The 27,814-nt window shown below is 34.5% G+C and overlaps 4 protein-coding genes and 1 long non-coding RNA gene across 9 annotated transcripts in view; 4 read left to right on the top strand and 1 right to left on the bottom strand.

Annotated features, from left to right (window-relative positions):
- The window catches only part of LOC108737948 (GAS2-like protein pickled eggs), a 202,101-nt gene extending 183,084 nt beyond the window's left edge, over window positions 1-19,017 (top strand). For both annotated transcript variants that reach the window (XM_025981883.1, XM_025981882.1), the window contains 3 exons: window positions 13,868-14,043; window positions 15,361-15,920; window positions 16,016-19,017. In XM_025981883.1, the coding sequence (XP_025837668.1) occupies window positions 13,868-14,043; window positions 15,361-15,920; window positions 16,016-16,692 (1,413 nt within the window). In that variant the 3' untranslated portion in view covers window positions 16,693-19,017. The remainder of the gene's footprint in view (window positions 1-13,867; window positions 14,044-15,360; window positions 15,921-16,015) is intronic.
- Window positions 19,018-19,166: 149 nt separating this feature from the next.
- LOC108737949 (zinc finger protein 521-like) lies at window positions 19,167-20,775 on the top strand. The gene is made up of 2 exons (XM_018471143.2): window positions 19,167-19,360; window positions 19,425-20,775. The coding sequence occupies exons 1-2, from the start codon at window positions 19,238-19,240 to the stop codon at window positions 20,613-20,615; spliced, it is 1,314 nt and encodes a 437-aa protein (XP_018326645.1). The 5' UTR covers window positions 19,167-19,237; the 3' UTR covers window positions 20,616-20,775.
- Window positions 20,776-21,619: 844 nt separating this feature from the next.
- Window positions 21,620-23,400, top strand: LOC108737942 (gastrula zinc finger protein XlCGF26.1-like). The gene is made up of 2 exons (XM_018471130.2): window positions 21,620-21,826; window positions 21,884-23,400. The coding sequence occupies exons 1-2, from the start codon at window positions 21,704-21,706 to the stop codon at window positions 23,375-23,377; spliced, it is 1,617 nt and encodes a 538-aa protein (XP_018326632.1). The 5' UTR covers window positions 21,620-21,703; the 3' UTR covers window positions 23,378-23,400.
- Window positions 23,401-24,113: 713 nt separating this feature from the next.
- On the bottom strand, window positions 24,114-24,894 carry LOC108737947. The gene is made up of 3 exons (XR_001937922.2): window positions 24,561-24,894; window positions 24,318-24,501; window positions 24,114-24,205 (listed from the first exon to the last, which is right to left on the bottom strand). It is a non-coding gene; the product is annotated as an uncharacterized LOC108737947 (long non-coding RNA).
- The window catches only part of LOC108737943 (vacuole membrane protein 1), a 16,577-nt gene continuing 12,944 nt past the window's right edge, over window positions 24,182-27,814 (top strand). Inside the window, exons 1-2 of one of the 4 annotated variants that reach the window (XM_018471132.1) lie at window positions 24,184-24,271; window positions 24,943-25,155. In XM_018471132.1, the coding sequence (XP_018326634.1) occupies window positions 24,946-25,155 (210 nt within the window). In that variant the 5' untranslated portion in view covers window positions 24,184-24,271; window positions 24,943-24,945. Of the gene's footprint in view, window positions 24,272-24,942; window positions 25,156-25,942; window positions 26,190-27,031; window positions 27,294-27,814 lie in introns of those variants that run through there. The other 3 variants (XM_018471133.1, XM_025981871.1, XM_018471134.2) reach the window with 3 other exon arrangements.

Genomic DNA, 27,814 nt, shown 5'->3' with positions numbered 1-27,814 from the left:
GTTAGGTTAATTTATAGAAAAAAAATCTAATAACAACTAAAAAATTTGTATTTGTATTTAAATATTATTTTCTTGCCTTTATTTTTATATACATACATATTTAAGGAAAAATATTTATATTTGTATTAAAATACCTTTTTTTATTATTTTTTACGTAAGCATGTTCATTATAAGAAACCGAGTCAAGAATCACTACAAACTGCAAACGTGTGGGCATAATTACGTTGTTATTGCCTTGTTCACGAACGCAAGGGCTTCTTGTTACATAGGCTAATGACATTTTCGTTATGCACATTCTTCAAATAAGTCGTCCGAAGAATAAATTAAAAACGTCTTGCGGTCGCAGCCTTCAACCCTTTCAACTCCTATTATTAGCACCGTTTTAAAAATCCCAAACATGCACACTTCTGTGGTAGGTACTCAGTTCACGTCTGGAAGTCAAGTTTTGTTCACAAAAAGGACAAAAATACCGACCTAAGAATAATACACTTGTTTTCTGTATTTGTAAGTATACTTTGAGTATGTATACAGGGCGTCGCAATTGTTATTTAGCTTATCAACTCGGTTGTTATAACCTCTTTTTGAACTACAAAATTTATTTATCCAGTGCAACGTCTATTGGTTTTCCACTTTAAATAACAATGCTTACAATTTTTTGTATTGATTATATAATCGTAAAATATTTTTTACTTTTAATTCTTCAAACAACCTTCCTGTAAAACTTGCAAATAGAAAACATTATTATGTTCGCGATCGTTTAATTTAAGTTTCAAAAAATCGGTTGTCTGTAAAGTCGGTTTACTGACGATAGTTGAACGTGACAACGTCATAAGAAAATACTGATGGAATGGTTTCATTTTTCAAAAGAAAATTTTAATTTTATTTGTTTGATAGATATTTTGTATGGATATAGAGAAGGAGGTATATGGAAATGTATTATTGTATAGCAGCTGTCCACGCGGACGCATCGCTCACTCAAGTAGGAGAGAGACAGATGTCGAACGCTGCCGAACGCGGAAGCCGATTGTGCCTCTTTGTCGCTCGTTCCGCGCTCTCGCATGCACTTCAAGCCTTAAATGGAACGCCTCAGAGCGAGGTAACGCCGCATGAGTCATGTTTTTTTGTGCGTGCAGCCGCTCCATCGAATTATAAGACGTTGTCACGTCAAAAAGATAATTATAAATACGGCTTTATATGAGTATAAATCGTGGACGACGGGTTCGATTCCCGGCGAGGGCAGAGCAGCAGCAACAGCTTTTCTTCATCAATTTGAGGTTATCTGTGGTGGTAAAAATTAATTCACTTGAATGAATTGAGGAGCCTACAAAAATTCTTCTAAAATTGTTAAAGCTAGTTAGAGGTCTGTCCAAAAAGTATAGCGAATTTTGAATTTCCGCGAGTTACGTAGATTCTTTTGTGGCGTTATGTTGGTAATCATGTCTCTCACTTCGGTCATGTTGAATGTTCAGTTAATATTTAACAGCTGCTTTGCCTGCTACAACACGTGTTATGACTCGTCATCGATTTTTGCCAAATAATTGATCAAAGAATCTGTATCAAATTTTGTGTGAAAAACAAAATTAAGTGCGCGGACGAATTCCGAATGTTTACTGTGGCATATGGTGAAGCTACCTTAGACCGAAGCTACGTTTATCGGTGGTACAAAATGTTCTCAGATGACCGAGAAGATGTGAACGAAGAAGAGCGTGCTGGACGCCCGAGCACGTCAGCAACAGACGAAAACATTGATGAAGTAAAGAAAATAATATTGGCCAATCGTCGAATCACCGTTACAGAAGTTTCTGAGTACCTAAACATATCGATTGACTCCTGCCATTCAATTTTGACTAATGCTTTGGGCATGAGATGGGTCGCCGCGAAATAAGTACCAAAATTGTTCAATTTCGACCAAAAACAACATTGCTAAGGAGCTGTCAGACTCTGCCCGCGAAAACCCAAATTAGTTCCAGAGGGTCATAACTGATGACGAATAATTGGTTTATGATTTTGACATGGAAACCAAAGCTCAATCATCCCAATGGATCAATCTATTCCTGGCTAAAGGACTCCGCGCAATCCTTATGAAAAATTGGTTCCGATCTATTTCTTCTTCCTTGGCTTTTCCCATCTCGTCAGGTAGAGTCTCCTCGTTCTTAAGCGTTAGGACATTTCTGTCTTCTGTTTTCTGTGTCTCTAGCTATGCTTGTTCCATATTTCTGGTGACGATTGTCCACCAAGTACTAGCCATCGTCCTCTGTCCATTGTAGTATCTGGAATGACCAAAACCCTCTTTACCATGTAATCTTCGACTCGCATTATAGCTAAAGTCAAGTACATCTCACCATCAAGTGCATTTTTGAAATAATCCTTGGAGATAGGTAATTATTAAGAACATAGCAGGGGTCAATATAGCATGCTCCTCCTTAGACCCAATAACTTTTCTTTTGAGCGTTTCTATATATCCAGAGGACCTAAAGATTTAATGAATTGATTATCCTACCAGTTGTACATTAGACATCCTGAAAATCGTGAACTACATTAATCCGTAGATCAAAAGCATTTTATTTTTTAATCTGGTGCCCATGAGAACGTCGGATCAAAAAATCATAAGGAAATCATACTCTAATTGCAGTTAAACGGATGAACTGATTTTCGATATGGATTGTGGCGGGTCCTTTGTTTGTCTCGTTTCTATCCTAGACAAAATTTTTCAGTCTCTAAGAGTATTTTAGCGTCTCTGAGAGGGTCTCTCACAGTCTTTCACAGCCTCTCAGTTATTGCCTAGGTGTTTTTATGGATCTCTCACAGTCTCTGTATGAGAGACGACTCGAACGATAAAATTGTTAATTCATAGATTCGAGTCTCAAAGAGAGACTGAATGAATAAAATTGAAAAATTGAGAGACTCGAGTCTCTCGTTCAGAGACTGGATACGAAATGAGGATCTCTCTATGAGCGACTAGAGTCTCTCGTTTTGAGACGCTAAACAGTTTATTTTACAGTCTTTCTCAGCGACACCAGAGAGACTCGATGAGAGACGGAGACACACCCGTATTAATCAGGTACCCACACAAGTAAAAATCGACATCTCTACGATACGTGTTTTGACTATAAACAGTTTACAAGGTGGTTGGTCGTGTTTTCCCAATTGCCAATGCAATAATGGCTAATTTAACGCGAAACAAACTGTCGCTGAATGTCGTCGACTTCTTGGTAGACAAAATATTCGTCTTAAAGGTTTGCCAAACCCGTTGCCGCTGCAACGTGCCTCCTTAAAATTCAAACGAACGCGCCACACACTTTAAAATTTTAACACGGTAGTACTTACGTATTGCAAACGTGAATGTAAACATATGAAAAGTCAACCTAAACAAGGAAATTTTTAATAAATCACACGCAAGGCGACTAAACATTTTCCAAAATAAAATTACAAAAGTATTGGTATTCAAGGGAATGTGTGAAAATAAAGATAGGCGAAAAAGTATCGCGATTTTGATTTTTGATAACTGCTTTACTTGCACATGTTTTGGATCGTCTTCGATTTTTGCCTATTCCAAAAAATGGATCAAAGAATCTGTATCAAATTTTGTGTAAAAAAACAAAATTAAGTGCGCGGACGCATTCCGAATGTTGACTGTGGCATATGGTGAAACTAGTTGGACCGAAACAATGTTTATCGGTGGTACAAAATCTTCTCAGAGAGATGTGAACGACGAAAACAGTTGAAAACATTGTAATGAAAATAATATTGGCCAATCGTCAAATCATCGTTAGAGAAGTTGCTGAGGACCTAAAGATATCGATTGGTTCCTGTCATTCAATTTCTACCAATGATTTGAGCATGAGACTGGTCGCCGCAAAATTCGTACAACAATTGGTTAATCTCGACAGAGGGTCATAACTGATGATCATGGATTTATGTTTATGACGTAGAAACCAAAGCTCAATCATCCCAATGGAAGCTGCCACACGATCCCAGACCGAAAAAAGCGAGCCAAGTTATATCGAATGTGAAGGTTTCTCTTACAGTTTTATTTGGTTGCAGGGGCGTGGGGCATTATGAGTTTTTGCCACAAGCTAGAACGGTCAATAAGGAATATTACTTGCAAGTTATGAGCAATTTGCGCGAAGAAATCCGCCAGAAACGCCCGGATTTGTGAAAGAACAAAAATTGACTTTTGCACCATGATAACGCCCTTGCTCACACATCGTTGTTTGTACTCAAATTTTCGACCAAAAACAACAGACCAATAATGATGCAGTCACCTTGTTCCCCAGATCTGACCACCTGTGACTTTTTCTTGTTCCCGAAACTGAGGAGATCCATGAATTGACGACGTGACGCTACGCTACGATTGAGGAGATGAAGACGGCATCGAAGGAGGAATATCTGGTGGCGATTACTTTGATGGGAACAAAATAGATATTTATGGATAAATACATAATTTTTGAAAAACACAAACTTTGCCATACTTTTTGAACAGACCTCGTATAGGATATCAGGTAATTCAGGATGGAAAGAACAAAAAAGATATAAAACAGAGGACAGTGCAGGGTCGAGTTGTCTTTAACAAGAAGAAGTCACTTCTATGCTCTGGAACGGTTAATTTAAAAATTCCAAAAAGAATGTTAAAAGCGTGGGCGCTGCGAAAAACAAAAACTTAGAAGCATTCGAAATGTGGTGTATATGGTATGGTGATAGAGAAGATGGTAGGACAACTCCTGAGACACGAAGTACCAATATGAAAAAGGCAGTACCTGGCGCATCCACCATTCTTTATTAAGTCGATCTCTGTTTCTTTTATGTCCTGTTTCTTCTTCTTTATGTCTGAAAAGTGAGAAGGTGCCCTTTTACTTATTGACCTTCATACCGTCCTTTATTTCCCTTCTCCTTATAATACCGCTTCATGCTTAACATTGTCTATCCACACCTTCTCCTTCATCCGTCTGTAACACACCACCGAAAGCGAATGGACTTTTTTGTAAAAATTTTACGAAAATGAATTTTCTCGTACGAATTCTTCAACAACAGTGTCGTCAGTTATTAAACGCATCACATTGTTTAAATACTTGTCTTCATTTTTAGGAGCAATAGAACAGGTACACATAGCATACAGTTTCGGCCATGTAGCCCATCGTTGTGGTCTACGTTTATAAAAACTTTCGCTGAAGATAAAGAACAAGCGTCAAGTTGCTTACTTCTTTTATTTCTCGTTTTCTGATTTTTGCATTTGATATAGTCGTGTGTTGTGTCTCATTTTCCTTCTTCTATTTATTTGTGCGCCACATGAAATTTTTTGCTTATGTATACCTGTGTGTGTGGTCATTGTTGTAGTAAAGTGGAGTGGTGCAATTGTTGTGCAATTATCTATGCACTCCAAACAACCGACGGGCGCGAGACATATTACAAACAACAATAGCTGTAACTATCGTATACGTATTGTATAATAACACGTCGAGCATGTACATGAAACAGCTGTTTTAACGCAAACAACGCTGTGATTTGCCCGCAAAACGCGAACATTTCGTACGATTTTGCCCCCAAGCCTGCGAACACATGGCACACTTGATCGCCTGCTAACACCGTATTATTTTAACTATCTCCCAACCGATGTACACATCTGTGATTTGTTACACGACGTACAAATACAATCCATCACGAATGTTTCTCGATACGTCATGGGCTTCGATAAGGGCTGTTTTCGGCCCATTCTGAAATCATAATTTTACATGCTGCCACAGCAGTAGCAGTAACAAAAAATGCACTATGCTTATTTCTAAGTAGAAAGAATAAAGATCAAGACACAGCACTCTCCGATTTTTGTAGGGTGGCGATATCCAACATCAAACGTAGTCCGACGTTTGATGGCATCATCCCCATCTAATGTTTCATCCACAGTGCGCCGCAGTGAAATTTACATCTTTATTTCAGTTTGTATGTGTTATGTGAGAATGGACGTATCATCTTCCTTGTCTTTGATTTTCTAGATTCGTCAGAATGTTGAACTCTCTATAAAGTCCGATGCTGACAACATGTCCAAATTCTGTTTGTCTACATCTCTTTCTGTTACAAATTAATTGGTGTAATTGTCTTTGTTTGTGTCAGCTACAATTCCTATCTGACATCTCCTTTCTATAATTACGATATTCCCTATAAAGTCTGTCCTGGATAAAAGTAGGTGTTCTGTCAGCAACCACCCTAGTTTAGTTAGTAAATTGAAAGAAGAAACTAAATGCGACAGTTTCATTGCGGACTATGTCAATTTTCAAATGTTCCAACTATAACTGGGTATTCCACACTTTGGGTTTCGAAAAACGTTTTAGTTTTTTAAACGTTTTTGTGGAATTTTGGATTTATTAAAAACTAAAACTTTTGACTTTTTGATTTCCACCAACTACTGATGCTGGTGGGTGGACAGTCCCTCCGGACTACGCCGGAAGGCAAAGGGGAAGGATCTCTTCAATATCCTTTCAGGAGTCATGGGAATGAGTAGATGGTGGTTGGGGTAAAGAATGAAAGATTATCTGTGGAATATTATTAGTAATGTTCCAACATTTGCCTAAATGGTCCATGAAAACTACAGGAAAACTCTCAGTATAGTTTGTAGTATCCTTAAACACCGAATTACTTACTTTTCTTGAAATGACAACGACAGCCTGGCTAGCATTTTTTACATTAATGTTTTTGAAGGAAAACCTAATCATTTAATGTAATATGCATTTGTAATTTCTAACTTGCGTAGATAATCCATTCTAACCCACTGAGGGGTTATGTCAGCAAATAGCAGCAAACTTTTGTGATATGCTGTAAATATTTAATACACTTAAAATGTTTGCATACGTGTTTACGTACATATAATACCTACATATTATAATAGCTGTTGTATATTCTAATACACCACGCGTATTTCACAAATCGGTCAACGGCGATAATTTCCTACCGTGTTACGACCACTAGCTCGCAGCCCTCTGCGATGGGTGTGGAAAATAGCTGCACAAATTCCATATAATTTTTGACTTGCGCATACCACGTATTTAGTATAAATTGTTAACTAATACCTTATAGAACATACGTATTATCAGCGGTACTTCAAGGTCTCTAGCAACAGGACATGTTCAATAATCATATGAATGCATTTTCATCGATTGTCTGTACATTTATTGGTTATTTAACGTAAGGATCCGACATACTCGTAATAAGAGAAAGGGTAGATTCATGTGTCAACACTAATTGTAAGTTAAAGTTCTTAGAATCGATTAAAGGCTATTTGCAATTGTACTTTTCGTATCCAAATATAAGAAATAAATTGGACATACGCGGTCTGTTCAAAAAATATAGCATATTTTGAATTTTCGCGGTACACATTTATTCGATTTTCGATTTTTCTTGTAACGTTATGATGGTACCCATGTCTCTCACTCATACCGATAAGTTGGGCCACGTTGAATGCTCAGTTAATTTTTGACAGCTGCTTTTCTTGCACGTATTTTGGCTCGTCTTCGATTTTTGCCTATTCCAGAAAAAGGATCAAAGAATCTATATCAACATACAATGTAGAAATCTTCCCGAAGTAAGTTAGTTTTTTTAATATGAAATATTCTCAATTTTTACCCACTAGACACTTCCTCAAATGAGGAAGAATTTGTTGCTGTCGTCACACCCCCGCCGGGAATCGAACCCGGGCTCTTTGGCTTTACGCGCCAATGCTTCTCTCGTAGCTTAGTGGTCAAAGCATTGGCGCGTAAAGCCAAAGAGCCCGGATGAGGATACCGTGGATAGAGAAGGTTAGAAATTAAGAGGTATTAGAAAGAATAGGAGAACAGAGGACTCTATGGGAGTCAATATGAAATAGGCGAGACAGGTTGGTAGGACACCTTTTCAGACATGAAAGTCTAGTCAGAGACATATTAGAGACAGAAACGGGAGTTAGGAGGGGTAGAGGTAGACCTAGATTAGATTACTGTTTGCAAATAGATAAGGATATGGTTTTTCACGGCCGGAATCCATAGTAGAATGAAGATTCGGGCTATAGGGCCGTGGTCTAAGTGAACTGTTCCGTCCAAACGTTTCGTACTACTGCGACATCTTCAGTGGTACCACTTAGGCCACGACCCTATAGCCAGAATCTTCATTCTACTAAGGATATGGGTTGTTCTAGTTTTAGGGCAATGCGAAGATTAGCTCAGGATAGGACAGATGATGTCGATGAATTATTTAGGATTACTTAGGATCCTTTACTTTTGTCAGCCATGTATAGTATATTGCCGCGTATATTTTCTGTTTTAATTGTGACGTATGAACTCAGGAGTAGCTTGTGCTAGTGTTGAGTATATTTAGTAATATCGCTCAGGGTGCGGACCAACAATAAGAAGTAACTCTTCCAGGACCCAGCGCGCTGTAAGACCAAGCTTTCAAACATAATCTGCTGAAAAGTTTTGATAACAGGCAAGGTTACACATATGCGTCTTTTGCAATAAAATCCATTCAAAAATACGTATTGCAAATTTATTTTAGAAAGCGGATAGTCGCATTCTTGCCAAAAGAATTACCGTATCGCAAGATAAATTTGAAACTTATTAACTTTTTTATCTTTATTACCTATCCAATAAATTCGTCTTTCGTCTTTTGACGTGTGCTTTGCTATCAATTATCTGGAGTGCATTTTTCATTTCCCCTTCCAGAACAGTATTTTTGTTATAGTTGTTACAAATTTGTAGCAGTTTATTATTATCGCAAAGTGCCGAGTTTACAAGAACCAAGAACTATTAACTCCGTTAACTGAGTGCCCGTTAATGTATTTGTTTACGCCGTAAGTACTCTAACCGAACAGTGGTGAAGTAGTTTTACAATAAATACTTGCTAGGAACGCGATACAACATTATTAATAAGTAAATTACACAAACCATAAAGGGCAGGCAAGAATGAATGGCATTCGAAGGTGTTACTTAGCAGTGCAGTACGTCTCGTTCGAGCAAACGGACGAAATGATAAAATGGAAGTAATGACTCAACATTAATTGGAGAACGAATACAGTGGACTCCCGATAATCCGGCACCCCTTGTAATCCAACATGGTCTATTATTTATTATGTATTGAATATTTTTTTGACAATCTTCGCTAATGCATGATTGAACNACTTAGCAGTGCAGTACGTCTCGTTCGAACGAACGGACGAAATGATAAAATGGAAGTAATGACTCAACATTAATTGGAGAACGAATACAGTGGACCCCCGATAATCCGGCACCCCTTGTAATCCAACATGGTCTATTATTTATTATGTATTGAATATTTTTTTGACAATCTTCGCTAATGCATGATTGAACAAGTTGTAACTTATACGCACCACCACTATTGTGCTCGACGCCTAGAGTATTGTTTTGATTCTGATTTTCTAGTTTAAATTTGACTACATGTGTTTATTCATTGTGTATTACGTATTCGTACCTAGTAATGTCGTCACAAGCTCAGAAGCGAAAGCACAAAACACTGACAATTAAAGAAAAATCTGATATTTAGACCGCCTAAATCGTAAGTCTTAGGCAGTACTCTATAATCCGACAAATTCGCTAATCCTACACTGCCCTGCAAACTGTTTGTTGGATTACCGGGGGTCCACTGTACTTTAAAACATTCTGGTACAGGATACAGTCTTGGAAACAGAAATATAATTAAAAACATTTCTGTTCCGTATTGGATATGTCGACCTAGATTAGATTACTGTTCGCAAATAGTTAAGGATGCGGGATGTTCTAGTTTTGGGGAAATGCGAAAATTAGCTCCGGATAGGAAGAAGTGGAAGTGCGTATCCAACCAATCTTGAGACTGACGATCTCATGATGATGATGACCGGATATTTAATAGAACATCGTTATTGCAGCATCCTATAGCAGAGATCGGCAAACCGCAGCTCATGTGCTACATGCGGCTCTTCCAAGAGATAATTGCGCTTCTGCATGTTCCCTTAAAAAAATTAAAAGCTAAAGCGGAACGGACTGACACTCAGCACACCCTTATACCTACAACAAGAGACATGCACATTATGACTAACAATACAATGCATCTCAACGCACTAAATCTAAATCTTCAAGGAAAAGGATCCACTGCATTCTCATTAATGATTTTGAAAAAAACAAATGCTTCTTTTGGCAGAAGAACGATCAAAACAATGAAGGATGGTTATGCTGAACGATTACATAAATAAGCCTGCCTTGACTTTCATTGCGAATTCTCTCGAAGCAAACAGAAAACTAATTTTTACTCGTATTTAATATAAGTTCTGGTTTATTTGAAGTCCAATTACTACATTTAAAAAGCGAGTTCAAAATTTACTAGTCTAAGTAGTAGATCATAAGAGCTAGAAAGGTAGAAATGTCTTTCGATATAGCAATATAATTGTACAGCTCTAAGAGGGATGCCTAATATCTGAGACACTAATTCTCGATACTTGGAATAGTCTTCCGGAATACTGTGACCAAATAAATAAATGGCTTTTGGTATGATGAAGATCTTTGGGTCAATATATTCGTCCGAACAAGTTTTCTCTTCTATAAACTTAATAAACAACAATCTATGAAGCAAATAACTAATCAAAATTTAGAGTCAAATCCTAAACTAAAAACTGCATCGGAGTTATCGTTATAACTGATGTTGTTATTCACTGTATGTATGTGTTTACGTAAAGTACTAGAATTTTATGGATGATGTAGGGATGGAACATAAACCGCCTTTAAAGACGAGGGTAAGGAAGTCTCTTAGGAGGATGATTAGCGCCCATATGGATGAGTCTAAATCTGTCTGTCTGCGCCTCCTCTGTTGTTGTTATTTTAATGACATATTTCGTTAAATGGTTTTTATTTCCTTAAATTTTTAACAGTTCAGTATTATTCAATTATACCATACACATTCACGTTCTTAGAACAATTGTATTAGTAAAAGTAAACTGTGGGGCCCAGTTGGTATGTTATTAATAAAAAAAAAATGCCTGAAACAACCCTCTGGGCAGGCGAATCCGTTAATAACGTTTCATGAAAACGCAGAATTAAAACCAGCCTCGTGGGCAGAAAATAATTACTACGATTCTAACAGAAAATTTCAGTGCTCATGGTAAATCCAATGAATAATAAATAGAAGAAAATGTCGTTGTCTCCTATACTTACTACCACTAGGTAACACTACAGTTAACTTTCTATTGCGGGAAACGATTAGTAGTCTTTCTTTTTAATTTGCATGCGAATTCGCAGATCTCACCAAATCACCATACGCATTTATGGAAAACCAATTAACAGTCATTGTTAATAGGTACCTAAGTTTGAAAGTATTTTTTATAATATATACTAGGATTATATAAAGAAGTATTGAATTGTTTTTTTGTTCATATGTGGGCATGTGGGGGTAATCTTTGGAACGACTGAACTGATTTTAATTCTTCGATTACTGGGAACAAGCAGACATGATATTTTAAAGATTTTTTCTCTATTACCATTCGCCTGTGATCTATCAACTCTTTAAGAACTAGTACGGGAATACAACTCACTCACAAAAATAAATTACTACTTTTTTCAAAAGTAAAATTATTATAAGATCATATGGAACCTACGGCATTCCCATACATGGTTTCAAATCTCGTATGAACCTGATGCAGTTGCAGCTGAGTTAAAGATACGGTAACAGTATCCAGAAAACCAATTTGAAACCTTATATGAAAAATTGTATCACCAAAATAGGATACAATCGATCAATGTTTCTCCAAAACTTAGCCCATATCAACAATAAGTGTCATCATAATTTAACTGGTAGAATTTTACCTTTTTTCTACAGTATTTCTACAAGTATTAGTATCAAAATCCAACTAGATAAGTCCGAAGGAAATATAGGGTTGTTCGGAAAGTCATTTCGTTTCTTTTGTGGAAATGAAAGACAGTTTTCGTATAATAAACAAATACTTTATTAAATTATATATTGACCGTTCTGGTCCAACACCTTTTGCCATCTTTCTGGTAGTAGCATAATTCCACGCTCATAAAATTTTTGGTCTTTGCTGGCAAAAAACTGATCGAGGAGGTTTTTGACCTCCTCATTTGAGGTGAAGGTTTTACCGTCTAAAAAATTTTGGAGTGACCGGAACAAATAATAATCCGATGGTGCCAGGTCTGGAGAATATGGTGGGTGTAGCATTGTATCCCATTCAAGCTGTAAAAGCTTTTGGCGAGTGACCAAACTTGTGTGAGGTCTCGCGTTGTCTTGGTGAAACACTACACCTTTCCTGTTGATTAGTTCTGACCTTTTCTGTTGAAGTGCATCATTCAGTTTGTCCAGCTGATGACAGTAGACTTCCGAATTAATCGTTGTGTTATCCGGTAAAAGCTAAAAAAAAACGATTCCTTTAAAATCCCACCAAACAGACAGCATCACCTTTTTTTGGTGAATATCGGCTTTGGAAATGGTTTGAGCCGGTTCATCTTTTTTGCTCCATGACCTCTTGCGTTTGACGTTGTTGTATACAACCCATTTTTCGTCCCCAGTGATGATGCGCTTCAAAAACGGATCATTTTCGTGACGTTTGAGAAGCGAATCGCAGACGTCAATGCGGCGACACAGATTTCTCTCTGTGAGAACATGGGGAACCCATACATCGAGCTTCGAGGATAATCCCAGGCCTTTCAAGTGGTCATAAACTGTTGAATTTGATAAATTTAACCTCAATCCGATCTCACGTGTTGTTATTCGCCGGTTCACATCAACTAATGCCTTTATCGCGTCTTTATCAGCTTCAACCGGCCTTCCCGAACGTGGTGCATCTTCGACATCAAAATTGCCGGATCGAAATTTAGCGAACCAGTTCTGGCACTGGCGTACTGTCAACACACCTTCTCCATACACATCAGTCAATTTCTTTCTGGCTTGAACAGCATTTTTACCCTTTCTGTAGTAAAAATGCTGCTTATCTCTCTCCATTCACACACAAGCCTTGCTTTATGAGCTCTCAAAGCATATAAAAATTATACGGCTTAAATGTGGAGTTGGGTGCAAAAGAATACAATTAAATCGTCTGTCGGGGAAAAACGAAATGACTTTCCGAACAACCCTATAGAAAGGAGCACATCATGCAAACAAACGTTTCCTTTTTTGAATATATGAAAATGGCATTCAAAACATTGTACATTGTACATTATTAATATTATGCCTGATAAGAACTCATCAGCATAAAACAGGAAGAGTCAGCAATACTTAGTAGGTACCATGGCCCCTCTTTTCCATTGGGCATTCTGGGCAAGTGCCTAGGACCCCGCGATCGACGGGGGTCCCCTAGTTTCTGCCAGATCCATCCACCAATTGAAAACCAATTTTTGTTACCGATGGGGGCAATCAACGATTAATTACAAAACAAAATTGAAAACACACTTCCCAATGTATAAAGTGTATTTAGAAGCTTTTTATGCATGATGATAACTAACGGCATTGGAGAGCGCTCTTTCTCCAAATTGAAAAGAATAAGAAAATGAATATAACGCTTCCATCAAGGCTCTACTGTATTACAATTATCTATTCCTTTATCGTGACTGTAAAGAAACAAAAAAATTATTCAACAAATTTATAATTTTGCTTATCCACCCTTTCTGGCTGTTTTAACAAAATAGTCAATGTCATGGGGACCTTGTGATCCTTACCTGCCCAGGGCCTCCAACAGGTTAAAAACGGTCCTGTTTATATTAAGAGTTTATTATGAATTTTCTCGTTATAATTAATACACTGTTATAAAAAGGTAACGTGCTACTATGGTTAGGTTACTGTTAATATCCTATTTCTATCTTCATAAATAAGGAAAAAAAAAACAAAAATAAATGGGTACGTGTTTTTTTTTCAGATTCTAAGAAATCACGTTATGGTACGTGTTGGTGGCGGCTGGGACACCCTGTCCCATTACTTAGACAAACACGACCCTTGCAGATGCAAAACTCAACACAGAAGTATGCAAGGGGCCAGGCTTGTCAGCAAACCAGGTGCCTCCGATTTACACAGAGCGCAGGTGTACTATGACAGGTAAATGGTTAATTTATTGTAATTTTTACAAAAAAAAAAACAACGCAAAACAATAACATGAATAAATTAATAGATAGATTCTTTTGAAAAGTCTGTTTTATGAACACGTTAATTAAGACAACAAAAGATGCTTAAGTAATAGCTTTAGTTCTTGCAAATATTGTTTGACGATAAATAATCTAAAAAATCACAGAACGTAATCAATCCTTTGTTCAGAAAACGCCATAAAATGACATTCCATAATACCTTTTACGAATAAATAGCTACTGAAACTGCAATAAAGTTCAAACTTTATTGTCTACTTTGAATGAATCGTAAAAATTGTTATTTTCATGCTGCAGAAGAAACTTACGAAACTAGACATAAAAAGCTAATGTGTAAAATATTCTGTACTGTTTTTCTTTACTGTTTACATGGTTGATAATTTTTCAAAATTTATTAACCCTTGGCATTGTGGTACAATAATTGCAACAGTACCTCATAAAAATTAAATGAAAAACGAATTATTTTTCGTGTTTATTACAAAAAAGACAAAAATCTAGTTTCTAATCATACGGCAAGATCAGAATAATAAGAAGGCGCCACCGATTTTTTTTTGTTTTCGTGGAACAGGGGAAATCTTCAAAAGACACCCAGCCGTCCGTACGACTGGGTAGTGTCGGATTCCCGAAGAAGAAGTCCTCGAACCTATCAACTAAAAGCCCTCTACCTCAGGTCGTTCTAAGACCAATTAAGGTCCTCTTCAGTCGACGGCACCGGAAGTGTGTGTACCACACGAACCATTTCAAACTATGTGTCCCCCCCTTATTTTGAAAACTGCTACATCTACCCACTTGCAGTTTTGAATATTTAATGGGACCCCATCGAACACAAAGAACCCCAAATTTCATTAATATTCCTATGATAATTTTTACTTACTGATTGACTCATCAGCCAAAAATTTAGACCACTTCTGAGTGACATAAAAATTTAGGTGTATACAAAGAAAAAATTTAAAAGCTACGAATTTAAACTGGTAAATATAAATACAACTGGCAAAATTATAGATTCAATATCAAAGAGCGTAATTCGGTTATACCTTTTATGAAACTTGGCATATCTCAACTCTTTTTTAGGCAAAGACAACAACCCCAAACAACCCAACCCTCCCTTTTCACATTTACATTTTTGTTAAGATTGGATTACACCGATGAAGGAAGTACTAACTAACTTATCGTTCATTATTATTAATATTTTTGCGGCCAGTATCACTACAAAAAGTTAAAGGCAAAACTCAATTCAGCCATAACATTTTCTAACAAAAATTTCTTTTTTCAGATCACCGCCTAGAAATTCACTACCGAACATACCAACAAATGGAATTCCTACAAAAGATTACCTAGGTCCTCCCATGAATTCTTTAAGCCGTTCTAGATCCCGTTCGCCTTCCCATCTTTCCTACACCGATTCTCGCCGTTCAGTTTCTCCCAATATGCCACGTAAAGTCCTTGCTCCTCCAGTTAACCGTTCAAGAAGTCCCACGCCAAATTACGTATCTACACATACCACAAAATTGTCAAGTCCAAAAAGTACTCCCCAAAGGGGATTATCGTCCAGTCCATCCGGCCCCCAATCTTTACCATATATCCCCACAAATTACAGCTCATCTCCAACGTACGGAACCACGAAACCACTTGGCCGCAATGGTCAAGATTGCAATAGATTAACGCTAAAATCGGAAACCAGTTTACAAGTCTCAGATCACTCCACCGACCACAGCGACAACGCTTCTGAAGTGTCTGACGAAGGATACAGAAGCTTGGGAATTGTTCACGACAAGACAAAAAATAGAGCTTCACTTATCAGTCAGAATTCTATTGAAGATGCAGACGAAAGTGGTAAGTTTATACTACGTATGTACACAGTAATTAAATATAATATGTAATGTTCCAAAATAGATTGTCAATTTCGTCCTGATCATTCCTTGTTTCAGAGCATCATGATTCTCTTGATTACGAAGACGATACAAACGATGCTGGTCTTCGCAAAACGAAATTTTCCTTCATCTACAACAGCAGCACTCCAAAACCGACTCAAAACAAGCCACAAATAACAAAAGAAAAATCCTTCGAACATCCCCGGAGTAAACCAGTGAGTCGATCAAACAGCAATGAAAGAAGTTCACCAGATCATCACGCCTCCCCCAAAACGACAAAATCCAACAGCCCTACGATGAAAAAGTCAACCTCCAAACCGAACATCAGCACTTGGAGCGGACGTCAGAAAAGCACTAGACCGTCGCTCACTGCAGACACCTTTAGCTCATCTCCACCTATTTCAGCCTTCAACAGAAACATTGCAACCAGAAGAAGTCTTTGCAGCCCCGCGTCGTACGCAAGAAGGACCACCCAGAGCGCAAACACATCTCCCACGAAAGGGAAATTGAGAGAAGAACTCCTCAAAACAGTAAAAAGTAACAAGGACGACGAAACGATTGCAGAACAGGTAAAAATATTACTAAGGAAATATGGCAGTTTAACAGTCCTTGATGACGACGAATTGATAGTAAATGGAGACGAAATGACTATCCACACGAGTCCAAGAAAAGACTCGAAACCTGGATACACAAAGCACTCAAGGATTCCTGCGCCTATTTCACACAAAATTTAGAAGAAAGGCCTTCTGTGTAATAAATTATGGGTGCAATAATGGTTTTATTTTAAAATAGAATTTAAATTAATTCGAGTGTTATGACACGAAAATATCATGACGTACCCCAGATGAATGAGAATTTTTTTTGGTTTTGAGAAAATCGTGCTTTAACGTTTATATCTTCTTGCCTTCTTTTTTGCTGTTTAAGATGAATTAACTTAAGATCGTTTTGACAAGGAGAGTTGAAAATTTCATCATCCAGGATATTAAATTTAATATTAAATAGGTACTGGTTTAGAAAATTTATAATAAACCTTAACAGGAACAAGAAGCCATTTTCAGATCTCTAGTGGAATTTTTTTCACTACCTTAAGGTAGATACTCAATTTAAATTTAAATCGATATTAACTTCTGATTATTACCTTTTATAATTTTTTGAATAAAATTCCACTGAGTACATAAAACCGATACAAAATGTGCGAACTTTCAACTCTTTTGCTTTAATTAGAAAAGTCTAAGTATATGCATAATAATTACGGGTTAATTTAAAAAAAAGAGTAGATGCAAAATTAAGCTTTATTGACGAAAGGTATTATTTTCAGACATCTAGGCCCGAAAAATTCCAGGAACGCAATTAAGTACTTACTAGATAGAAAAACTTGAAAGGTAAAAAGCTGCACCTGAGTAAATAATATTATAGTATAAGATGCATGCATAAGTAATTTTCCAAATTTTAATAATAAAAATAAAAATATATTAGCGGTCACGGGTCACCTGGCAAATGTGAAACATTGAAATTGATTTTTATTGAAGGAAATGAAAATGAAAGCATGAAAGAGAGTGGCAAGTCTTGACGGTGAGGCGGAAGGAACCGACGACGAGTCAGGAGACTGGCTGATCGAAGCGTCGTTCCATCCAAGAGCGTCGTCCCGTCTTGTTAACTCCACGTCGTGCCAAAGAGTGTTTCACATACATCAAAAATAATTACTCGTATATATTGCTTTATAATCAATTAATTTTGCATCTTCTCTAATGATTATTGTTAAATGCGATTGTATATTTAACCAATACCTTTAATTATTTACGCACCGTTATATAAAATGGTAAAGAATGAATTAGAACTAACACATTTGGTGCTATTTTTAAGAATAAGGCAATAGTTTAACGTGGCGTGTATGTACTTCAAAAATATATCATCTACCTACTGTGTATCCGGTTGCAGTATATGTCTAACTCTACTTCCTCTTTTTTCTTCACTTAATTGGTGCAATAAACCTTAATTTATTTATTTAACTCACTCACACAATCTTTCTCAATTTTCAATATTCCACAATAACACATTTTTCTTCGTTACTAAGACTGTCCACGTGATTCTTCTTGGCTCCAAAAACCAAAAAGAATTATAGAGACTAATTATGGCCTTTAGGTAACGCTTTTTATTTTTGACAAGTTTCTTGACTCTATTTCTATATATTTCAATACTTTTTTTTCACAGCTGAACCTTGCATTTCTCATAATACTGGATTAAGACAAAAATAAATCATCATCATTATTTACCACTTATCTACATTTATTAACATGCTTGGTACTTGCTTGAAGATAAGTGTTTCCAGTACCTACAGGAGAAAATATGAATAGTAAACAAGTTTATGAAACAACATTGCAAACATTAAGGGTGTATTTATGTGGAGTCAAATAATAATATAATATATAGACAATGCCTGATTTATCAATAGTATGTAGATAAATTGCAATTTTGTTTCATTTTGTTTGAAATTTGAATATGCAGGTTTATCGCCAATATTTTTATAGACATTCCTAGGCATTTTAACGTAGTTCTAAAGTAGATTTTTTATACTTTTGATAGGAAAAAAAGAAAAGCAAAGTAGATTAAGATTTTATAACGTTTAAAATATAATATAATAGAAACATCAAACCTAAATCCTTTCATTATTATCAGTGTTACCCCCTACTATATATCAAGCACCATAATCATTAAAAAGCAGATTGTTCTACTACTTTTTTTTTGCACTTTTTCCCTCTGTTTTTTTTAGTAAATATATTTTTTCTCTTATAGTTTATTTAATTAAGTAATTTAGGATTGTTATATTTCAATTATTTTAATTTTATTCACTTTTTTGTTTCGTTTTTCGTCAATTTGAATGCAGACTTTCGTGTATATGTTAATTTACGATAGATACTAGTTATATACTATTGTTAGAATGTTTTTAATACTTTCTTTGTGCGCAGGTAGCAGAAGTAGGGCTGCAAATTTTTATTATACAATTATAATATCATTTTTATTTACAAGTATTGTGTTATAAAAAAAAAAATAAAGACTAATATTTCTAAAACTGTTATTAGGAATTATTGAACACATTCATAATTCCTGTTCCAAGAATCCTTTATACTCCATTTGCGCATCCTGAAAAATATGCTGGGGTTCTATATTTCACACGCACTTTAATGTAGGTAATGGCACATCATAGTACACTAGATATTAAATTATTTCGGATTTTCGTGCCTGTCACACAATTTTAGAAAATGATTTGACTGATTGAAAATGATTTCCCAAAATTCTTGCATTATTTGTCAGAAGGCAGATGAAAATCTAACAGACGTGTTCCTCAAAAAGGAAGACATTACAAATTTGAAACAACAGCTTTCGTTTTGCGTTCCTGAGATTGTAAGTATTCAAAAAACATTTACACTAAACATGATATAAAATTATCTAATTGTCAATCAATCAGAATTGGAATTGTTCGGAAGTTCCGCCCTACGTTTGTGAATTATGTGTGGCAAAATTAAATGTGGCTGTAGATTTTCGACAAAAATGTTTAGAAAAATATGAAAGCCTCACAGAAACAATAACACCTGAAATTGATGAGTTGAAGACCAAATTAAAAGAACTCGAAAAAGAACGTCTGAAAACTGACCTTAAATGTTCCGACAGTCCATGCAAGTTAATAAAACGATTTTCAAGATTTAATATCGGAAATGCTAGGGGGTGTTACTCATGTAATGACTGCAGAAAAAACGGATCTTTATCGGTAGATAAAATTTTATCTGGAAGAGTTGTGAGGAAGCGCTCTAAGAGAGCAGAAGTTCTGCTCCCATTAGTACAAGATAAATCCGTAAACGTTTCAGAGGATGACTTATTAAGTTCCATCGCAAGTGATACTAACGAGAAACTGGATTTTGAACAGAAACTTATCCAGTATTATAAAGACACAGCTGATGGTACAAGTAGCATTGACTCGTTTGATAAAAGCACAACAGTTTCTAGATGCGGATATAATTACATAAATCCGTTTGTAAAAGACCACTCCAAATCTGCTACCGAGCAAATTTTGCAAGACCTTTGTACAATAGCTTTTCCTCTAACAAGCATGAGACACATATTTAATCTCAATAGAAACTATCAAATCAAAAGTAAAAGATCTGCGTCAGTTGAAAGCAGTAGAAAAGCCAGTTTGGATTCACTTAGTGAAAGTAATTCCTGGAAATACTGTACATATAAAAATTACACCCCATCCACATATTCATTTAAATCTCAAAGAAGCCAACGTTCTTACTTGAACGAGAGGACGCTCAAGTGTAACATTTGTGGAAAAGAATACAAATTTGAGAAGAAATACGCAAAACATATGCTGGATAAGCATGGAATTCAAAATGAAGATTTGTCCATAAACAGCTACAGTTGTCCCAATTGTAATCTTAAATTCTATACCCAAACTCAATTGGATAGGCACGCAAAAATACACTCCCAGGGAGCGACATATAAATGTGACTATTGTGAACGATGCTTTGTTCGTCAAGTAAATTTACACAAGCACATGAGAAGTAAACATGACAACGATTTATCCACTTTTGGCGATAAAAACCGGGAGAAGTCCTCTGCTCCATCGGATACTCCCAAAAGTGAATCTCAAAAGGTTTAATTACAATTGTCCAATAATTTGATGAGTATCTGTCATTTTTTTGTGAACAATAGTGTACTTAAGTAAAGAAGTAGCGCCAAATGTAACATTCCTTTGTATTTGAATGTGGTTTTTATTAATTCGTCGCATAAGTACTTATATAATAAACAATTCCATAGTATACATTACTTTTTTACAAATAGAAGAAGAAAATATTGCGGAAAATTCAAAAACTCTTCAATTACTTTTTTGTATACCTTACTTTCTACATTAGAAAAATTGCATCGTCTTAATTATAAAAAACATCTTAATTATTGAAAACAAATTGTGGAACACATTCATATAAGTGTGTAAAAGAAATAATTTGAAATTTGCGCTGTTTAACTTTAAGCAAAGTTTCAATTCAATTGATTAGTTTTTCATTAATTAAAAGCCCGTAATGTCAACGTGCTGTACTATAAGTAGAAGCCACAAAGTAGTGAAAGATTTGACGTCATAGTAAGGCAAAAACCATAGGCGTCCGGCAAATACTTCACAATTATGTGTTAAAATTAACTAAAAGTAACTTGAAATGTTAATTTATATTTGTTATCTTTACAGGGAATATAAATATAAAATAATGCTGATTGTGCGTGTACCACATATTTGAAAGTGTTGCCTTCTTTCTTGGTAAATGTATATTAAATTTAACGAAATAAAAATTTGGGGATACGCCATTGATCAATTTTTGCCAATTTTCTGACGTCACAAGAGGAACACGTATAAAATTTTAGCTTCTAATTTCCAGTAGAAANGATATCAAGTTGTAAGTGGAAATCTTCTGGTTTATGTCGAAGTTTGGAGTTGCATGTCGTAATTTAGTTGTAAATCGAAATTTTGAGTTGCAAGTCGAAATATCGGGTTGTAAGAGGAAATAAATGTATATTAAATTTAACGAAATAAAAATTTGGGGATACGCCATTGATCAATTTTTGCCAATTTTCTGACGTCACAAGAGGAACACGTATAAAATTTTAGCTTCTAATTTCCAGTAGAAAGGCATGCAATATAATACCCATTCAAATATTAGAGCAACATAACCTTAATAGTTGTTTTCAAAATAAAACAAAATGTTTTCTCTAAATTTGTGTAAGGTGTGTTTAATTAAAGAAAAAAATCTGACAAATACCTCAGTTGTTAATGAAGGAGAAACGAGTATAAATGATTTGCTTTTCTACTGCGTACCGGAGATTGTAAGTTTATTATATTTTGAGTGAATATTCATTAACACAAACAATAACAATGTTTAGGACTGGAATAAAGATACTATACCGCCGTATATTTGTGGAACATGTATTCAGGAATTAAATACATCAGTTAAATTTCGTCGAAAATGCTTAGAAAGTGATACATTACGACAAAATGACTTACAATGGCGAACTAATGATGTTCAAAGTAAATCCTTAAATATAGAAATTGCTGATGAATTGTTGAGTAAGTTAGATGTAAAATCTGTAACTAAGAAGAAAATTTTTACACCTGTTACAAAGAGTAAAGATAGAAAGCTTTTCAATTGTTCACAATGTCAAAAACAATTTCAATCATTTCGTAATTACAAAATACATGTAGGAAAAGCACACAAAGTAAAGCATAAAAAGAAAGCTACAAAAGAAAAGGGAAATTTAGGACAGGAAACTCATAAAGAACAAAGCAAATGTATTCAGAAGAGTTGTATAAGTAAGGAAAACCATTGCGCAGAAAAAAACTTATATAAGGAAGTCAATATTGAAAATGAACCTGCAGTAGACTGCAAAGACAAAATTGTTGTAAACTACGAATTTAGTGATTATAGTACAGACAAAAACAATAGTAGAACTATTTGTGAAAACAACGAGAATGAAGTGAAACAAAATATCAATTCTGAATTTCAGGCAAAATTTTTTCCAACAAAAAAGGATAAAAAGTGCAAAATTTGTTTAAAAGAGTTCACAAAAACTACTACATTAATGAACCACTTTAGAAGCATGCACTCATTTGAAAATTGCTTCAAATGCACTCATTGTGACGAAGCCTTTCCGAATAAGGAGCGTCTAGTGCGTCATGAGAATCATCATACAGGAGTTCGCAAATATATTTGTAGCATTTGCGGCAAGAAATTCTTTACCAGTTCCGACTTGTTTCATCATAACGAAAGGCATGCTGGCGATCGAAAATTTAAATGCGATATTTGCAATATCAAAAGTTTCACTACTAGAAACAACCTCCGAACTCACAAAAAAATAGTGCACACTGATCCAGAAGAGTGGAAATTTTTATGCACCAATTGTGGTCGAAAATTTGTCACCCAGGGCGCTCTTAATGTACATATGAAACGTCACGGAGACCGGAAAGAATTTCCTTGTAGCGTGTGCGACAAAGGCTTTTGTACAAAAGCCGAACTTGTGAAACATCTCAAGGCTCATTCAGATCAGAGAGAATTTAAATGCCAAGTTTGTGGGCAACAGTATAAATTGAAGGAAATATTGGAAAGACATTTGTTTAAGAAACACGGAATTGGTGACAAAGTTTTTCCAGAAAGAATAAAAAAACACTTATGTCCTGTGTGTCCTTTAAAATTTTGTTCAAGATTGCAAATTGAAAAACATTTGAGAGCTCACAATGGTGAGCGACCATTTAAATGTAGTTACTGTAGTCATTCATTCATTTGCAGTTCTTATTTAAAAGGGCACATCAAAAACAAACATCCTGCACATTTGCTTAAAGAGGAGAACGACTCAAAGGATAGAATTTTAATTGAGGTGTAAACTATTATTAATTAAGTATAACTTTTGTATACTCTTTTATACGGTTGTGATAATTATCATTTTAAAATAGATTTAAAAATATTTTCGTTTACAGTTTTTTAATTTCTTGTTATACCGAATTCGAATTTAAATTTCCGTTTAAACTCATCTGTGATATTGGTTGCCTATGTGGAGATCAATTTTCTCTAATTTATATCAATGACACAAACCTGTCTTCTATTGAAAACATAAAAACCTGAAGCCAAAATTATAGTAGTAGCTGACGTCAAATACGGGAAAAAAGCATAGGCGTCCAACAAGATTAATATTAAATTCAAATTAAATTTTGATTTTAAACATTAGAAATTGTTTTATATGTAAGTAAATATGAAGAGTGAATGTTATGCAAGCTAATCTATTACATATTTTTAGTTTCTGTTTGTTTAGTTGCATTAAACCCATAATTTCTTTGTGATAGTAAACTCTTGTGTTACGCCCATGACCAAATTTTTCAGATTTTCTGACGTCAGCTACGGTAAGGCTTGCAGAAGTTGAACTTCGTCGTTTCAGTAGAAGGCTCGAAGTTGTGGTGTGAGCCCGGCGATCCTCAGCTGATTATTTAATGACCAATAAAAGCCGGGGTTCGTTGTATTGAACTTAACCTTCTTTTGTGAAATAATTTGTACTTGTCATTAGTTTAAAAGTGATCGTTGGAAATAATTGGCTCGGTCTCAAAATATCTTGCTTAGTTCTTAGTTGAATATTTAAAAATTTGTTTCGTAACCATTAGCTTTTTGACACGACATCCAGTTAATGTGCGCATTCTCTAGTGTTGGTAGTTCATGTACTCTTAAAAAAATGAGTAGTGAATAACATTCGTTGAATTTTTGTTATTATAGTGAATTGATAGTTCAAGTAAGTATTGCCTAAACATGGCAATTATTAAAATAATCATGCTTACATGCTATTTGTCAGGTGCTTTTAAGCATAATTAAACCATTTTAAGTAGCTATTGTACTGATGTTTCCACATGGTTGGTTATGTATGTTTTTAATACCATTTATTTTATGCATAAAGCAAAAGTGAATTCATAAACTTCTGTTACTGGTAATTATTTGCTTTTCGCTGTATGTTTTTATTTTTGGCTGCAAAATACATAAAAAATCATAATTTAAAATAAGTACTACAATTTCACATCATTTACCTACTGTAATTACACAAAGACACAAAGGGTAGAGTATTGCCAAATTTCAGTCCTTTCATTATATTGTATTATGCGCCTTAGTTTTTAATTCAACATTACTTTTTCATATTTACCTTATCTTCTCATTTTCAAACAAAATAAATACCTTCAAATAAGAAGATATTCCTATGTAAATACACATATCATGTAGTAGCAACACTATCTTTACTATATCAGTATATAATCATTCATTTCATTTACCATTATTTAAGTAATTTTAAAGTATAAAATAGAGGCATATACTTTTAGATGCATTACATATATTTTGTGTATCATTTATTGTGTATGTATACTAACATGAACTTAGATTATATTTAATACTAATTGCATGCAAATTACATAGGTCATGGGTGGCAAACGAATTAGGTCTAGAAATGCTCAAAACTCGATATCGGTTTCAAATTTATCTACTAGATCTTCCATATCTGAATCACAGGATAACACAAATTTGGTTCGAAGCAAAACCACTGAGGACCTTCTTGCTTATACTAAAGACCAATTAAAAGCAGAATGCAGAAAACGAGGCCAGAAGACCTCTGGCACTAAAATTGAATTGGTAGGCTTTCTTAAAACTATTTTACAATTAAAAATTCAAACATGTCCTGGACTCACCTCAGTTTTTCTTTTTAATTTTAATACCTTACAGGTATATGTTGGCTTTCCTATAAAGATTTTTCTCTTGCTCGTTTTTCGTTTGCTAATAATAATAGTTACTTTTTATGTTAAATTTACTAGCTACAAAACGAGGTACCTTTCTAGTAATAAGCTCTTTTTAAAGCTGATGTAAACACATGTTTGGATTTCCTTGTTTTTCTTGCCTTTTTTGCATGAAATAGGTAGATATTTTTTAATAACTTGCTTGAATAGCTTTTGCTAAATATGGAAACACTATTTTAACTTATCGTTAGAGGGNTCGCTGTATGTTTTTATTTTTGGCTGCAAAATACATAAAAAATCATAATTTAAAATAAGTACTACAATTTCACATCATTTACCTACTGTAATTACACAAAGACACAAAGGGTAGAGTATTGCCAAATTTCAGTCCTTTCATTATATTGTATTATGCGCCTTAGTTTTTAATTCAACATTACTTTTTCATATTTACCTTATCTTCTCATTTTCAAACAAAATAAATACCTTCAAATAAGAAGATATTCCTATGTAAATACACATATCATGTAGTAGCAACACTATCTTTACTATATCAGTATATAATCATTCATTTCATTTACCATTATTTAAGTAATTTTAAAGTATAAAATAGAGGCATATACTTTTAGATGCATTACATATATTTTGTGTATCATTTATTGTGTATGTATACTAACATGAACTTAGATTATATTTAATACTAATTGCATGCAAATTACATAGGTCATGGGTGGCAAACGAATTAGGTCTAGAAATGCTCAAAACTCGATATCGGTTTCAAATTTATCTACTAGATCTTCCATATCTGAATCACAGGATAACACAAATTTGGTTCGAAGCAAAACCACTGAGGACCTTCTTGCTTATACTAAAGACCAATTAAAAGCAGAATGCAGAAAACGAGGCCAGAAGACCTCTGGCACTAAAATTGAATTGGTAGGCTTTCTTAAAACTATTTTACAATTAAAAATTCAAACATGTCCTGGACTCACCTCAGTTTTTCTTTTTAATTTTAATACCTTACAGGTATATGTTGGCTTTCCTATAAAGATTTTTCTCTTGCTCGTTTTTCGTTTGCTAATAATAATAGTTACTTTTTATGTTAAATTTACTAGCTACAAAACGAGGTACCTTTCTAGTAATAAGCTCTTTTTAAAGCTGATGTAAACACATGTTTGGATTTCCTTGTTTTTCTTACCTTTTTTGCATGAAATAGGTAGATATTTTTTAATAACTTGCTTGAATAGCTTTTGCTAAATATGGAAACACTATTTTAACTTATCGTTAGAGGGGATTAAGTGATGCTTATTATTTTGCTGTTTAAAACAATAATTTTTTGCTAGTTTTTGCCTTCATGTAGAATTCCTTTCTAGTAATAAGCTCTTTTTAAAGCTGATGTANAACTGTGGATGTATTAGTTTTTTTTAATTGCCTTAACAACTTTATTTAATGCCCCAATTGATGAATTTTGATTGTGCTATTTTTTTTTTGTTGCACAAGATGTATATCTTAAGGGATTGAATTTTTAAATTTCCTTCTTAAATTTTCATTTAAAACGAATATTTCTGAAAAAAATCACATTCATGGAAGGCTCCTACTATAGATGCTGCTTTTTTAAAATTATTCTTGCATAAAATTGGACACGTACACTTTTTTTACCTATGACTGTAAATGGGTAATGTTTCAATTCAATACTATTAAATTGTTTTTCTTTTATTTTGCCTTTGATCGTTTGTTTTCGCATTAAATCGGGAAATGCGAATAATAAAAGATTCAGGTGGGTCAGGCATCCGACCGACTCTATTGTTTTATGTGCCTACTTCATTTGTTTGTTTTATACAATGATTATTTTCTGGTGTACGGTATAAGGAGTTGACGACCCTTTTGCATTGTTTTTATGGTTAAAAAGTTATAGTGCGTGAAATAAAATCTTGCAATTAGCTGATTACACAAGCAACCGTTGAGCTAGTGTTTTATAATAACTTGTCGCAAAATGTTTCATAACTTTTGTGGTTTTGGTCGTGTGGGTTTAAAGTCAAGGTAACTACAACATTGTTATAAAATATCTACTTTTAAATTGTGTGATGTATATATTTGTTGATTGTATGTATATAATAACATATTAAGGACAGATAAGTGCAACCTGGCCATGTACTTATCGTTAATTACCTCGAGAAGAATTTCTTTTACTGCATACCTAGGTATGCACTTGGTTTAACAAATTACATTTACATTTTCAGATAATTACATATTTTTTATTTTGATTACCATAAATGTTTATTGGTGTTTATTGACAATTTTAAAATTTAGCATTGACTGGTACCTATGTTCTGCCTGACGCAACATATTAATTAAATTTAATTGAAAATCAATCTCAAAAAGATGTTTTTTATTATCAATTTAGTTTTAGTCCTATCTTGATCTCTACTTTATCGATTTTGATTGATTAATCAAACTTAATACTCTTAAGTATTATATGTCTACTTACAATAAGTTAGAATTTTTAAAAATTTGTTTTTATGAGTTCTCTATTTTATTCTAAATTATCACTTTTTTCTTTT

The sequence above is a fragment of the Agrilus planipennis genome, unplaced genomic scaffold (assembly GCF_000699045.2).
Source record: "Agrilus planipennis isolate EAB-ADULT unplaced genomic scaffold, Apla_2.0 scaffold120, whole genome shotgun sequence".
In the NCBI taxonomy this organism is placed as follows: Eukaryota; Metazoa; Arthropoda; class Insecta; order Coleoptera; family Buprestidae; genus Agrilus; species Agrilus planipennis.
Note: the sequence above shows the minus strand (reverse complement) of the source record. Positions and strands in the feature narration are given on the sequence as shown.

Bases quoted from the DNA above. Each gene is read 5' to 3' on its own strand.
- LOC108737942 (XM_018471130.2), top strand. From the start codon at position 21,704: ATGTTTTCTCTAAATTTGTGTAAGGTGTGTTTAATTAAAGAAAAAAAT. The intron at 21,827-21,883 runs GTAAGTTTATTA...AACAATGTTTAG, and splicing joins TCTACTGCGTACCGGAGATT to GACTGGAATAAAGATACTAT.
- LOC108737949 (XM_018471143.2), top strand. From the start codon at position 19,238: ATGATTTCCCAAAATTCTTGCATTATTTGTCAGAAGGCAGATGAAAAT. The intron at 19,361-19,424 runs GTAAGTATTCAA...TCAATCAATCAG, and splicing joins CGTTTTGCGTTCCTGAGATT to AATTGGAATTGTTCGGAAGT.